Source organism: Camponotus vicinus, unplaced genomic scaffold (genome assembly GCF_025532165.1).
Source record: "Camponotus vicinus isolate PSW18456_S1 unplaced genomic scaffold, iyCamVici1.0 SCAF_13, whole genome shotgun sequence".
Lineage (NCBI taxonomy): Eukaryota > Metazoa > Arthropoda > Insecta > Hymenoptera > Formicidae > Camponotus > Camponotus vicinus.
The window spans coordinates 4,679,730-4,696,055 of NW_028141949.1; the positions used below are offsets into that span (position 1 = coordinate 4,679,730).

General features: G+C 35.2%; 2 protein-coding genes across 6 annotated transcripts in view; one reads left to right on the top strand and one right to left on the bottom strand.

Moving 5' to 3' along the window:
* The window catches only part of LOC145964650 (V-set and immunoglobulin domain-containing protein 2-like), a 211,853-nt gene extending 197,543 nt beyond the window's left edge, over nt 1–14,310 (top strand). For all 3 annotated transcript variants that reach the window (XM_083087645.1, XM_083087646.1, XM_083087644.1), the window contains one exon: nt 6,476–14,310. In XM_083087645.1, coding sequence (XP_082943771.1) covers nt 6,476–6,787 — 312 coding nt within the window. In that variant the 3' untranslated portion in view covers nt 6,788–14,310. The remainder of the gene's footprint in view (nt 1–6,475) is intronic.
* Nucleotides 1–16,326, bottom strand: part of LOC145964652 (uncharacterized) — a 167,997-nt gene that overhangs the window by 105,475 nt on the left and 46,196 nt on the right. The window lies entirely within an intron of this gene.

Genomic DNA, 16,326 nt, shown 5'->3' on the forward strand with positions numbered 1-16,326 from the left:
AGTCGGAGACAAAAGTACTTTCTCTTCGATGACAAAAACCTATATTGGATTTTGCGCGCAATTCTAGCTCTCCAGGAACCCAGTAAGTGAATTTGCCACCAAGCTAGCTTAACGAGAACGGACGTTTCATTACTAGCTTCTTACGAAAAGGGTTTGTGGCTCAAAGAACTTCTAAAAGGTTTGCGCGCTTAATCTCATCCATATCAGTAGCTTAAAAAAAAGAGATGTCTCGTAAAATTTTAAAAGGAACTTTATCTTATCAGATACTTACAAATTCTGCCGGAACTTTATCTTATCAGATACTTACAAATTCTGCCACTAATATCCTTACACACACACATATATATATAATAAAATTCAATTTACATATTTCTCGTTTTTTTCTAATAGTTTTTGCGGCAGAAGCAAAAAATAATTAAAATTAATTAATATTAGTGAAATAGAGTTTAAATTACTTAGAAATGGCTGATTATTAATGCGATCGTTTCACTTGCAACTCAGTTTATATATATAATATTAATAATCAGCCATTTTCAAGTAATTTAAACTCTATTTCATTAATATTAATTAATTTTAATTATTTTTTTGCTTCTACCGCAAAAACTAATATTAGGAAAAAACGAGAAATATGCGAGTTGAATTTTATTTAAAAAAATCAACGTGTTAACAAATTCATCTATCATGGCTGTCAATGGCGCGTTTCTCCAATCAAAAAATTTCTAAGCTTATCGAAATGGATCATTGATATGTGCCGTTCCATAAAAATCCATCGATGTCCCATTAGAATGACAAAGCCCCGGAGAGGTGCCAGTCGGCATGTATAATTCATCAAATGCCGAGAGAAGAGCAGCATGCTCGTTACGACGATGGCGCCGGTGCCGCCACAAGATGACATTCGCGGATTTAGAAGGGGCACGAGTCTCTCCGCGACTCTCGTTACTCGTAAATTCGGTTCAATATCGTGCGACGACCATAACGCCCATCCCTGCGTAAATCAACGATATCAGGGCATCCACGAATTACCATTCAGAAGCGATTGTTATTCGCTTCTACGAGACAAATGTCTCGAGCGACCCGATACCACGTCCTCTCCCTCGCGCCCCAGTAATGAATGCCGGCTTTAATGAAAACGGCGAAACGCAGCCATTATCCTGCGAAGATCAATCTCAGATAATCCTTTTAACATCGCGACATACGATTGTACCCGGCTGTTCGCGTAAACGGGAATTGAATAATTATAAGAAAAATATTACTCGACTTTTCTTTGCGAAAAATAAAATACAAAAAATTAATCATTTTTTTCTTTTTAAATGATTGTTGAAAAAATTGTTAAAAGACTCGCACTAAATTTTACGCAATTAATTCTATCATGAATCTTTTATGAAGGTTTTATTGTGATGCATTTCAAGTTTTGATTCATATCTCTCAGACGTATGATCTTTGTTACTCGCGCGCATAAGTCCCATCGGGCATGTGCTCATAAAGTCTAGATTATTTTCGCAAGCGCCACGTTGGCATTAAGAAACACGAGCACACAAAGCAACCGAAAGAAAACCGTGCACCATTGCAATTCATGCAATGTAACCCGGAGGCGCCGTTAAAGCAGATATTACGGAAACGTTGTTTTAACGTCGGCCATGAGCGCCAAGCTGTATCCCAAGGTGCAGCCTTTTCCACCATTGTTTTAAATTCTATCTTTGTCTTCCTCGTATCATGTAAGCCGTCCGAAACGATGTCACGGTAGAGTTATATTATTTTCTTGGGGCCTCGCGAGGTAAACGCCAAGGCAGAGCCTTGTAAAGTGATATGACGGGAAATCTTCGTTTACGAGAAGTGAGAAGTTTATGCTAATATTATTTTATAAAGATTACACAAACGTAATTTCGTAAATAAAAAGTAAGATTAAAGGAGCAACGAGAAAATGGTTAATTTCATTTAAGATAATTTCTAAACACTAAATGTTTTCAGAAAGAAAAAGAGAGAGAGAGAGAGTTACATTTCATACATCGTTGTAACATTTCGCAATTTTTGTTACTGAATTACGGTACATAATTAAACTGCGTAATATTTCTCTAGATATAATTTGCAAAAGAAACTTTGTTTAAAAAAATATACGCGCTTACACGTGCAATATGCGTACCAATGTTGGCGTCGGAAATGAGGATTTACACTGTTCTTAACCAGCCGGCGAGTGGAAGGAATTATTTCAAAAAATATAATTACACGCGTACATAGTACCGCAGGCTTCATTATTCTCGTGTACTTTTATTGTTACTGAAAGTTGCCGTTTACACTAGCGAGAAATACGAACAAACGAGATTGGAATAAATTATATTTTTCTTTTACCGTCACATGTAGTATTTGGCAATGTGTATATGATCGTGTATATAAAATATTTCTAATAATAAAATATTGTTTCGCCCTATTATTAACCGTACTGAATTGTTCTCCAATTGAAAATATGATACTAATTTTAATTGTGACGATATATTTAATTTTGGTATTTAATCAAGATGTTTGATATATAGTTTGAAAAATCTAATAGAAATTAGTAATAAAAAAAGAAATATTAATTATACAATTTTTAATTTCTGTATACGTATATATGAAATATAACGATGAAATCTATATTAAAACCTATATTAAAAAAAAATTACCCGTTTTCTCCCTATTATATATGATAATTTCGGATACGTCACACCTGGGAAATCACGATCTGGAAATCCTCGGTATGCGAGAAAGTGTTTCCTCGCGACGCGAGAAATGCATATTACACACACGTACGATTTCCCAATCGTTTCCCATTGTCGCGAACGCGCCCGCCCGCGAGAGATTCCGGTCACGATCGGCGATCGAACAATGGATCCTTCAGAAATTGCGGGCAAATCGCCCTTACGGTCGGGCCCGCGGGCCCGCGACAAACATTGTTCGTGCGGGGGGGGGGGGGGGGTTCGAACTGTTCGCGGGATGAAAAGACAGAGCACAATGCGCGAGCGCGCCGGACCAAACGACGAACAATGATCTTCCGGTATATCCGTACGGACGTGCATAAATCACGCCGATATGACATCGGCCAATCGTCGCCGATGCGGTCTCGACAACGGCCTTGAAATATCGCCAGCCAGCATACCCCGACGATTAACCGCCGTCGCCGATAATATAAATGCCTTCTGAAGGTTTATGGAGGCCGCCGCGCCACCGCGTCCCGCTGAGATCTATTGCCAATTACATTATTGGCGTCTTCGTTCGAGCGCGGAAGTTCCAGCGTCCGATAATCGGAGTCGGCGATGCGATTCGCGGAAATAATTGCATCCTTCCGAAATTAAGCCCGGTTTCCGCGACGAAAGGATCAGGGTAATTAGTGCGGCACACTTTTCCGCGATACGTCGCGCGCGTAAATTATGTCGGTGAAATTTTAACGCGCTCCAGATGCGAATTTAATTAAACGATACTATATTTAACGCGGTAATTAGCGCTGAAAAAAAGATAACTTTTGCGTATAAAACAAAATGGAAATTGTAAATAATGTACAGGTATAATCAGAATGCGCTTATAATAATTAATCTGTTTATTATTAGTTTAGTATGACTGTGTTATTAATTTATTAAAAAGCTGACGAATATTTACAAATTACTACTGTACTTCTAAAATATGAATGCGCATATGAGAAAAACAAGTAATAGAGATAAAATTTATAATCCCTAAAAATTTTTTAAAAAAAGGTAAAAAAAGGGCGCCAATTGTGTAAAAATGTTGTGTGTATTATCTACAAAAATAGCGATATAAAAAATTGCGCTCATTAAGAATAAAAACATGTACAAATTTAAGTAGTAATATTTTAATTGAAAATACTATTATGCAAAATAATTGTTTTAATTTCCAAAAATAATTGTTTTAATTTCCAAAAATAATAATATTAAAAAAACAAAAGTTTATTTAAAAATTGAAAACTGAAAATTAATATAAAACAAAAAAATAAAAAAAAAATTAATTTAATTAATTAGAAAAATTTGTGAAGCTCCCAAGCTGAATAAAATTCTTGATCTATTGATTAAGCCTAGTAAAAATTTGATCCATTCAAGCAGCTATTGAGATAATCTGACTCTCAAGTGTCCGATTCACGTATAGATTAGATATACGGGATACCTGCTGCGCGTGAACTTGGCGTGAGACACTATCGTGTCTCTTAATAATTGCATGTTACACATTGTAATTATATTCTAGATATATATGCATAGTTGTTCGTGAAATTTCGCGCAATGCATTTTTCTTTCAAAAAGCCAGAGCCAGATACAGTAAAATAAAACGTAATAACGAATAAATCAAAAGGATACTGGCTAATAAATTTGATTAAACCAGCTTTGCCATGCATTTGTTAAAATTCTCACTGTATCACGCATTAGACTCACGAATGCGCCACGTTGCGCAAAATGCAAAATACAAAACGCTGTAATGCATCAATAAACCCAAAACGACCGGTATGAATGCGAGCGGTAAAGTGCATCTAACGCACAGCTGACATTTGGGGGAAACGAGGGCGAAAAACAGTAGTGAACGCTTTTGCAGTTCGGCATATTTCTACAATTTTTTTTTTCTTTCCGTTACTATCAATCTCGATGGCATGTATAATATTCCTATTTTAAAAATATCGTCAGACATAATTTTCTTTCATTCTATTTATGGGGTAATAATGCGACGCGATTGTTTGCTCAGCAACCGTCCGCATCATACGGAAATTTCGAGTCACGCGGCGTCCATTATTCTCGACTTCAGTATGCGGAAGTTATTGGTAAGTAAGATGGTTCAAACCCGAGCATTATCTACCTATAGTAGTTCTCCATGGACTGGGGCTTTAACTTCGGAGTCGGCGATCCTCGCCACAAAGCGAGGACGATAGTTTGGCTCGGTCCAGTGTGCTAGTTCGATTAGTTACATGACTCGTAGTACGGCTTATGGTTAACGTTGAACGCTTAAAGCCAAACGCCCGCTGATCGTCCGCTGCATATGTATGCACGACCCGCACTACTCGAACGATCCTATGATCTGTCCACAGTTCTCCCGAAACTCCTCTCTTTAAACAAATATTGTCCGTTGTATTGGAACAATGAACTGCGGTGAACTTACCGCAAAGCCTTCTAGAATTATTACGAAAATTTGTTCATCAACCGAGTTGAAAAGAAATCACAAATAGGGGGATATTTTAATTGGTTAATAAGAAAGGAGGAGAGAACTTTTATTACTCATTATAGATTAATAAGAAACTTTGTGTCTTTTAGAGTCTTGATCCAAGATCCAATTACTCGACGTTAATTGCTACAAAATTAAGGTATGAGATTTTCTGCGACACTACGCATGTCGGAAAACGCGAAACAAAAACGAAATTTTCGAACAATCATTTTTTTCGCATCGCACACAATGGTCGACGGTCCGCTGCGAGGAACAATGCGCCGTGTAAAATAGGAAGTCGCAAATAATGGCCGAAAAAATTCGGTTAACGGAACGAGAAATGATCTGACACGCGAATTTTATTCCCACCGTCAGAAATTAAAGCGGACGTAGCTCGATTTTTCTCACCGTCTCCACCTGAGACTCGCCTTTAATAGCGAGACAAAAATTTCAGCAAACTCGTTTCTCACTCGCGTCCAGTCGCGGCTTTTCTTTTCTTGTAATCCGACACGTAACAAACGATTCGCTGTGTGTCGACTTTCAACAAAATTTTCCTCTTGTTACCAACACGCGTGTATATTTAAGGCACATAAAGCGACCTCTAATATATAAGAGAATATTTGAATTAAAAGCTATCGAGAAATCGCGCAAATACGTAAGAGAAAATAATTAAAACGGATTGTAACAATTCCGAATTAATTTTTAATCTCTTTCTTCTCAATATAATTATATGGCTAAATATACAGAAAAATTTTTCGCTATATAAATTAATGTTATTAAGGATTTTTTATTCTAGAATTATATTTTCTTTTATAATGAATCATTTATAGATAAAAAGAATAATATAATAGAGAGAATATATATAGAAAGATAATATATGTTAATCCATGTGTTATATAGTTAAATGATTATCGGATTATTTAATCTGAATTATCTATGTGCTATAATTAAATGATTATCGGATTATCTAATCCGAAACTGATAACATTGCTTCGATTATAATCATATTTTAATGGTGGACAAAACTAGATTACAATCAGCTATAATGGTGAACTAGCTAGATTCTCTAGCAATAAATATAACCATTTTTGCTAAATAAACTTGATCAGATTCTTATCGAAATAATAGCTTTACACCCTGATGATTACTTTCGCGAAATTAATATCCATGTTACACAAGAACGTTCAATTATTCAAAATCATTTACCTGCGTTATTTGCACAAAGAAAAAGTTTCAAGTTTTTTCGAGTAGTCTAATTTTGATAAATCGCCAACAATTCACCACTAAGTCGTTTTGTATTCATTTACAGGTACCACCCGATAACACTATCCAGTATGCACCGATGGCACCCACAAACAGCGGGGCAATCCCGAACACTCTGGGGCTAAGTTTGGAGACCGAACACGAACACTTCAAAGGCGACGGCAAACTAGTGAAGATCAAATGCATCGCCGAGGTGGGCTCACGCAAGTACGAGACCGAGCGCATGGTGCATATGGCATACGTAAACAATCAGAGGCTCAGCGCAGGTGATATGCATGCGGCCGCGCGCAGCATCCGTACCGGCCTCCTAGCCAAATTGCTGACGGCGATCCTCGCCCTCGTTCTGCTCACGACGTGACCTACCGGTTTTCTTCTCGCGTGAGTCGGCCTCCACGAACGGAAATCACGTTACAGCGCGCGCGCGATCGCTTCAGGAACGCGCGACGGGTTCAGTGTCAGTTGTCCGATCCTTACGTATATAAAAATTAGGCTTAGTTATTAAGCGACGATACACTCGATGATCGGCGATTAATCGATCGACCGGCTCGCTCTCGATCTAAACAGATGTGCCCTGCGACGATTCACTATCATTGATAAATTCTTTAGAAGAAATACATGGAAGATGAAAATCTCGTTGAGATAAGGCGATCGTAATAGAAGAATAAATTCTGATTAATTATTTAATTAGTTTAAAAATATTACTACACATTAATTATTATTATCTTATTTTATATTGTTATATTAATTATTGTTTTATTTGATTTATATCGATTCGTAAAAAGAATCGGGGGATCATTCGGAATCGATATAACTGCGACGTTAATTTTAAAGAAAGAAAATTTGTTGCATGAGCATCCTTACATATTTTACGCGACTTCCTAACTCAGTATTTCCCATTAGGCCGCTCAACCAAAAGTTACCCCATAATTTTCCTTGGCGGTTCCTCTCTCTTCGATTTCTCCTTATCATATTTAACTCTCAATCCTTTTAACGAGTTCCAGATCTGGAAGACTCTTTAAAGTTCTCTTTGATTATGGTCCATAGTCGTCATTAGCTTTTCATTTGAGTTTTAAGTTTTACTGCTAATAGTAAATGTCGCGAGTCAGATAGAGCGAGCGCAAAGTTATCGAATAATAATAACGATCAATGATACCTCGACAATTTAAGTTTTCAGATTTATACAATTCTTAATTTCTCTTATATTTGTCAGGAAGTTTTAAGTTCTCGAGACTTATAAATAAAATTTAATGCGCAAATTTGGAAAGTCATTTTTAATTCGTATTTTACTCCATTTTCATAATAGAGTTCATTCTACTTTACTCCGACAATTACCGTCATGGGGTTTAGATAGAACTAACTGTACGTACTTCATATAGCATGCACGTTGAACCGCGGAGATATAAATTCTGGTGCAACGCGTGCAAATTCCGTTTTACGACACGCGTGAGATTAACTACCGAAACGCATATAAGTCGCCACACAATTACGAAACACGCCTGCGAATTACGTATAAATCAATAAATGGATTCACTACGCTGAGGTACAAACAAAAACAAGATTAATAATTCGGATATCTCGCGAGCGCATGGTTGCATTTATAGAGATACGAATAATTTTATCGAAAAAGAGCCTCTCTCCGTTATACGGGATCATGTAAAAGTTTAAATTCTCGATTATTTCGACGAAAACAATTTGTACGCCATTGGTACGACGTGAATAATGATTCAATAGCAACGAAAATTCAACTGTAGCTCTGCCGTAATGAAAACATATAATGTCGAATTTAAAATTAGTACATCAATATTTTAATGCCGGCGCAAAATTCATTCAGCGGAAAATTTTTAATTAACAAATCAGTGGAATTTTTCTTTTCGGAACTTTTTTACAAATTTAGTCAGCCACGCATATATTATATTTTCCATCTGCGAATAAAGTTATTTTTTAATATGCGTAATTGTTATTTCGAAAGAACAATATTTTTATACGGTCATAAAATTGCATAACATTTTCCTTGGATACCCAATTGCGCGAAATATTCGGCTATCTTTGAACGCGTCACGTACGATCGTCCGACGAATCCGACGGATTTTCACTTCGCCGGATCTAGCTCGACCGTTGCAGTTTCATGTGTTTCGTCGCTGACGGCACAAAGCGTTTGGTCGCGAGAAGCGAGCACGGGCGTACGAACACGAAGAAAAGAAGAAAATCCTAAGAGAGGTTTCTGCGAGAGAGGCGGTCCATTTGACGCTATAAAAAGAAGAGCAAGCGTGACAGGAAAGTAAGAGAATGCGAGTGAGAGAGCAAGTGCAGGACACAGAAAGTGAAACAAAGTTCGCGCGAAGAAGCGAAGGAGAAAAAATGCAACAGGACGAACAGGGAGAAACATTATGTGTGATCCAGGCGGAGACGCGAAGTTTGACTTCAAGAATGAAAGTAGGTGTGATATTATAGTATCTAAGATATGACTCGTCTGTCTTCCAAAGTGGTCACTTCCATCTTTAATTTTTCTCTCTTGCTTCTGGAAAGTGTCGACTATATAAATTCTTTATCTCGCTGTGAATAACTTTTTTTTCATTAAATTTATAGAATTATATCACGATTGATTCATTATCTAAATTCGTAAAAAGTTCAATGATAAAATAAGTAGAGAGTGCATTTAATTCTTTTCTTTAATTCTTAAATTATTGAATCAATTCCGTTTGTTGGCCATGTTTAGTTGATAAATGCAAAAATTATTATATTATAAATAATATCGTGAATACCGAAAATGGCCGACTTTCGAAGAGAGCGAGTATTTAATGGAAATAAATAGATGCTGAAGCGCGTGTACGAGTGAAAACTTGAGAATTAACGCGACTGGCCTCGCCGCACATATCACAACACCGACATACACGTTAACACGTGCTTAACATACACGACACATCGCACATACACATACCGATGCGTGCACGTACGGCTGGATTAAGAGATGGAAGGAGCCACCAACCCGCAGAGTGCGCAGAATACGCATATATCACGAGACGGTTTCCTTTTGATCGCTATCGCTCATCGACCCGAGCGTTATTTATTGGCTGTAATAATTTACGAGAGTTCACGAGAGAGAGACACGCTCTACCGCGCGCATAAACATCGCTTCCGACGTTATATTCAACAGAATCATTGTACCTGTATGCGTAACATTTATGTGGAATCCATCCGTAAAACATTTCGGCGCATCTATCCAAAGCCATCCATTCCCGATGAAAGTACCAACAATACTTTTCTCTCTTGTATCATTTTTTCCGCATATCGGACGTATTTATACGCGCGACGAAAGAATCATAAAAGATGATGATACACAGCATTCTCATGACATGAGAAAATATAAAAAACATTTTCGAAAAATGTATATGTATATAATTTTAAAATGGAGGAAAAGCACATTTTTCGAAGATGTTTTTTTTATTTCTTAACATATTCACAATAAACTAATTTTATAGATTTATAACATTCATACGAGAAGTTTACATCCAACAGTTACTCTCAAATGAATCAAGTAAAGATATATTGAAGATAAAATGAGTATATATAGATTTATCGCACTCGTACGACGCTTTAATGACAAACCATTTGTCAATACAGCTCAAGTTTGGAATAAAAGCAGTTCGAAACGTTCGGATTTCGATTAAAGCATCATTTAATTTCATAGCCATTATCGCATTTATGCAATTATTATTTTTTTACAATTTTACAATTTAGACATCAGGGAAAATTTGCTACTAATTCGATATCGCTACGGTTAATTTCTCCAATTAAGCAATTTATATACTCTCATGATGATTTACGCAATTTATATACACATGTATATCAAAGCAAATATTAAGTGTTATATTACCGTAAAATTTATTTTCCTAATTAAATTAATTTAATTGCACACACGATATTATTTCCTCCTGTACAAAACATTATCCTTTATTTCCAACGAATAATTTCGCATGGATATTTTATTAATTTTTACTTGGAAAATGCAAATAATTCGAACGTAATAATTCTCCAGTAACATTTCTCAATAAAATTATATGATATTGTTTAAACAGTATCGACCAATCGCGAGCATAAGTTACACCATCGAAAGTTATCTATATTTGCTTAACGTTATTGGTGTCGCAAAACGCAGCTGGTCTCAAGTGAATGCCTAAATCGACAGTAGTAAAAATTTTCTTTGTTCGTCGATCGATCGATATCCCAATTTTACGACCCGTCGAATCGCGAAAGCCGGAGGCAGATTCGAGAATCCTCTTTGCCGGTTAGATTCCTTCCTTCGCATTCTTTAGAAAGACTTCAATAAATTTCTAGTAAACTTAAACGCGGTAAATGATTTCCATTTCGACAAAGCTACTCTCTTAAAAATTCTTGTGTGAAAATTTTTGTATTTTTGTGACAAAATTGTTTCTCAATCAAAACTTCGTTACTCATATATAAAATTTATCACATATTTAATAATAATAATTTATTTATATATATTTCTCGTTAAAAAAAATTATATAATTAATACCATATAAATTCAAAACTAGCGTTTCAATTATAATTATTTGAATAAATAAGGATTTAATAAACAAGAATAATCTTTTCAAAATTCTGTGATTGGAAAGGAAAGAAGATTTTAATATAGACAATAAAAAACTGCAAAATTTATCTGCGAAGGTATTTTGATAGCACAGATCGATATTTCAATTTTACAGTCTGTCGAGCACCAAAATTCAAAGACGTGCGAGACTTCAACCGAAGAATGTCCTCGAAATCCCACTTGGATCCCGCAAATTTGCGTCTCGTCGTAGAATCCTTTACTGGATTCCTCGAGGAAACTTTATCTCTCTTCGTGTATTGTTGAATCTTATTTTTACGGATGAAGCAAAGCTCAAAACAATATTTCCCAGGAAATTTACGATTTATTTTCTTTGTTTGTCATCAATTAAATATACGAACTCGTGCAAAATTTATATCTTGAACACTGCCATTTCAATTCAAAATATTCTAACATTCTTCGGTTTCCCACATTTCTCAAATATTTCTTTATTTCTTTCTTCTACAAATAAAAAGAATACACAGAATGTATAGCTGAAATCTATCATGATTATAAAATAATCTTAGTAAAGAAAACTGCCATTTTTGCAATTTAAATAAACATTGCCACTGCCATTGTTCGGGAACATGTATTGGGAAAGTATTTTGGAAAATTTTTAAGATAATTTTAACAAAAAAATCCGCGTTTTAATACTCTTATCTTCTAATCAGCTCACAGATCACATTAATGTATCTAAATCTAAAAAAGAGAATGCTGGATCTCTTATTAAAATCAATCTCCTTTAAAGAAAAAGAGAGAATAAATACGAAGCCATTTTCGTAGATCTACATATGCCTCACATGCCGTTCGAGGGTTAACAGTCGTAAACATTCCTTCTATTCGCCGAGTTTCATCCGAGCGTGTCAGCGAATCCGATAAAATCGTGGATCGAAGAGCATAGCCTTTTGTATGGGTGCGATCGATACTTCGATTTTATGGACCGACAAGCGCCGAAACCTCGCGAAAAGCTCGCGTATTCGGAATGCGCTCTCTCTCTTTCTCTCTCTTTCTTTCTTTACTTCACATGTTTTCTCGTTTCTTTTCGTTATTCGATCGCACACAAATCTCACGATCGCAATACAAAGTACGACGGCCTTAAGAAGTTCAATAAGGGGCACGTATTTTTGCAACTTTGTGTATTTTTGCGTATTTAAATTGCATAAGTTTAGTTTTGATAACGATCGAGTTATCCATCGTCTGCAGATCATAATATCACACGAGCACCCTGCGGATATACACAATATAATTGTGTAATTACACGTGCGCACCAACACAAGTACACATAGCACACATAAAATAGCAGACATACGCTGCCGGTCTACGAGAGCATTAGGTAGGAAACAAAGAGCCCCTCTAGCGATTAACAGCGTTTAACATGTAAATCGATAAAGTATTAATTTAATTAATTCAAGTGTTAATCTCCCTGTAATTATAAGAAAGCACCCTCGCGAGCCACAATCGAATCTCGTTAGCACGTGTAGCGTATTCATTCGATGTAATCGTGGATCGCGAAGGTTCACTAGGAAGGGTCGCGGGATTACGATCGAGTTGGATTAAACTTCCTTGAAAACTCGAGGTCCCCAATTATTCTCCGTTGCATTAAGAATTGTCAGCTATCCGAAGAACGAGACGACTTTCTCTCTCTTCTTCTCTCCCTCTTTCTCTTCTCTAATAAAATGAAATTAACGTTTCTCTTTCTACTTTCTTCCAGATAATCAAAACTACATCAAATTTTACTAACTTGTTCTCCGTGGTAAGTTTAAATCGATCGAATGATTTCGGCCGATTACGTAGAATTATTGAAACTATGAAGAGAATATAAACTATGTAAAATCTGTCAAATTTGTTAAAAATCCAACGCGAACGAATCCACCTTCTACTTATCGCATTTCGTATTTTTAAGCTCACGGATGCATTATTGAGATTTATGGCAACTTAAATAAAAATTGTACTAGGGATACTATAGTGATCACGATGAAAGATATAAATAATAATAGTTAAGATACTAGAGTAATTCAATAAATAAGGTAATATTAGCAATTGTATGCATATCTTTTGTTATCTTGTTTATTGAATTACCCTCGTACATGATGCACAAGATGTGCATAAGATATTCCATCGCATCTATTTACAAAAAAATTTTTCGATTAAATTTGTGAAGTATATTTTTTCTCTCAGCAAAAATTGGATAAAAGGTTTGATCAAAAATTGATTCCATATCGAAATATCTCTATTTCGAATAAAACTCTCTAAATTTGATATCTCACACACAAAACTGTTAATAATTTAAAATATCCTGTGAGATATGTCCTATTAAAAAGATACGAGAGAAAGAGGAAGACAGCGATGGGACATCTTGCATGTATGTATGTACGCAAATAAGAGAGGCGATCTCGAAATGCGGAGAGAATACTCAATTAAATATTTCGAAGCGTGGTCGGCGATTAGGATAATTGACCATACACCATGGTGCGAAAAGACGAGAATGATATAAATATTCTTCGTGCGATGTAAACATATATAATGAGGATAATATGAGGATCCCTGGGGAGAAGAGAAAATTCGACCGCGTGTGTTAATGCGCGAATACTCTATGCGTGCAATGTGCATATGCGTGCCGGTGTGCCTGCGAGGCAGTTAGATGTTTAAAATGTAATGCACAGAAACGCGTGGACGTTTATATACGTTTATGTAAGTAACATTAATTGTAAGATGAATATATTGACGAAAAAAGAGAAAAAATTCAAAGATTATATATATATATATATATATAAATAAATATGAAGAAGAAATATAGATATACATATATATATTATATATATTGCAATAATTGCCACTGTAAGTTGTCGAAGTGTTTCACGCGTACATATATATATATATATTGTATATCATTGGATATATTTTATAGGTTAGACCATACGTTTTTGCTAAACCGACGAATCCAGCGATGAAGTTAATACACGACAGCGTACATCTTATATCGATATTATGATTATATAAGGTACAGCACTCTTTTTTTTCTAGCTTCTTCTCGACACATTTGAGTAAGTACCTACCTATTACTATGTTTACTGTGATACATGTATTACTTTTTTCGACGCATTCATACGATTTATATCCGTATATATTTCTCCGATAAATTATATCATTCGCTCGTCTTTACATAGATTCACCTAGATTTATGTCACGTCGAAATAGCTGTGATTTACCGATTGATTTATAATCCTCATTCTCTTAGGAAGATTATTACGATATAGCATATTAAATAAAATGGACGAATTAAATACGACTTCGAATATCATGTAAATGCACCAATCTTACATTTCTTTATCCTTTATCCAAAACCTTACTTCGCGCTTACTTCCTAAATGAGATTTAAAATAATTCTATGTATTATTTATTTTTTAGTTAAATTATATAAAAAGTACGTGATATATAAATATTTAAATTTCTGTCTCTCTTTATTTCTATTATTTAATTCGCAGAAACTTATTTTGAGAACAATATCAGAAAATGCATAAAAGAGAGATTTAATCTTTTTACTCAAATAAAAATTTAAGTAAATGCAATTTCTGGAAAATCACAAGTGTTCGTAAAAACCACCGTAAATGAGATCGAAACCGATAAAAATCCATGTGTAATCATGTGTACGTGATGATGTTACTAAACTCGGTTACGCGGTCTCTATTATTCTGCCACATTAAGTTAAAAAAGGATCTTTTACGGCGAGATTTCTTTTTGATATCTCACGTTATATTCCAATTTTCGTTGAGACAGCAATACGATAAAAAGTAAAATAGTATCGATTGCATAAGATTAAAAAAAATGAACATGCTGCAATATATGAGATACTTAAAATAACATATCAATTTATCAATAACAAATTAAACCAAAAAAATTAAAAAAAAAAAGTGTGATTTTGTAATAAATGAATCTTATAAAGTACAAAAAAATACTTTTTTATAAATACATTTTTTAAATTTAAAATATTGCAACATTATTTATTAAACGTGAGCAAAATCTGAGTTTATAATACGGAGATTTGAATTAAGCTTCAAGAGATTATTCAACAATGAAAATGGCATTGCATATTATTCGGCACGTTGTAAATAAATCATCTCGACTTATTGCGGACGTTCTCATACGTATCTTCGCTACACCATCTGCTAGTATACGCTTATATCGCGATTGTTTCTTGTGTGAGAAACCGAAATATGCTACTTGGGCAAAACGCAAAACGCCGCAGTCGTAAAAACAGCGAACGTGACTGGAGCGTTACGCGCGCGACGAAGATTACGAGAAGAAAACGGAAGTGGATTCGGCATAATGCGGGCTGGCGCAGGCGCACTCCGGCATATGCACATTATTTTTGCGCTCACCGCGGGGTGTGTCGGAGAAAAGGATGTGCATCTGCATGCAATTCCGCGCGCGAGAATACCGCATTCGCGCAAAGAATGGCACTCGCATCTTAGATGCATTATACATACGAATGCGATGTAATAAAAATATGCCGTTTATTTATACACATACGTATATATGCGAGATATACCGCAGACGCATATCGGCTGTGCCACTAACCGATGAAAAGTCAGGAGAATAATTTGTTGTTCAATTATTTATAAACGCTTGTTATTAAATTACTTGTAAATAATAGTTTATAAATAAGTTATTTATATTATTTTTAATTATAAGTTATTTATATTATTTTAAGTTATTTATAATAATTACTTAACAGCTATAAAAGTTTTAAAGAACACATAAAAAGAGAGAGGAAGAGAGAGATTTAATTTGTAAACATTTTTTCAAATTAAAATAATATAATACCCTCCCCCAAATTCTTCAAATTTTATCGGAAAATTTAAGGAGACTCTACAGAAATACGATAATATTTGATGAGATCGCGTAAAAAAATGATACAAATTTTAAATATTATCCAACGACAATGATGCACGAAAAAAAGGATGAAAATAGAAGAACAACAAAGAGTCGCCAACTTCGGCGATACGACGAAATTCGCAAACTGCGGCAAACCTGTCGGTTGAGTAAAAGCACGAAAAAGTTTGTACCTCAAACTCGGCGAGGGCGACCAAGTAAAAAAAAAGCCTCAAAACTTGGAATTTTAAGGGCAAACCGTGAAGATTTACATAACTATATAAACGTTCGCGCACGTTGGATCGGTTAGGGACTTCGCGCGTAAAAATACATATCTTGCCGTAAGTTCACCGAAATGTATAAAATCTATGCTGATCAACCATGGTATTTATATGGAAATATCAGATTTTTAAATTATTGAA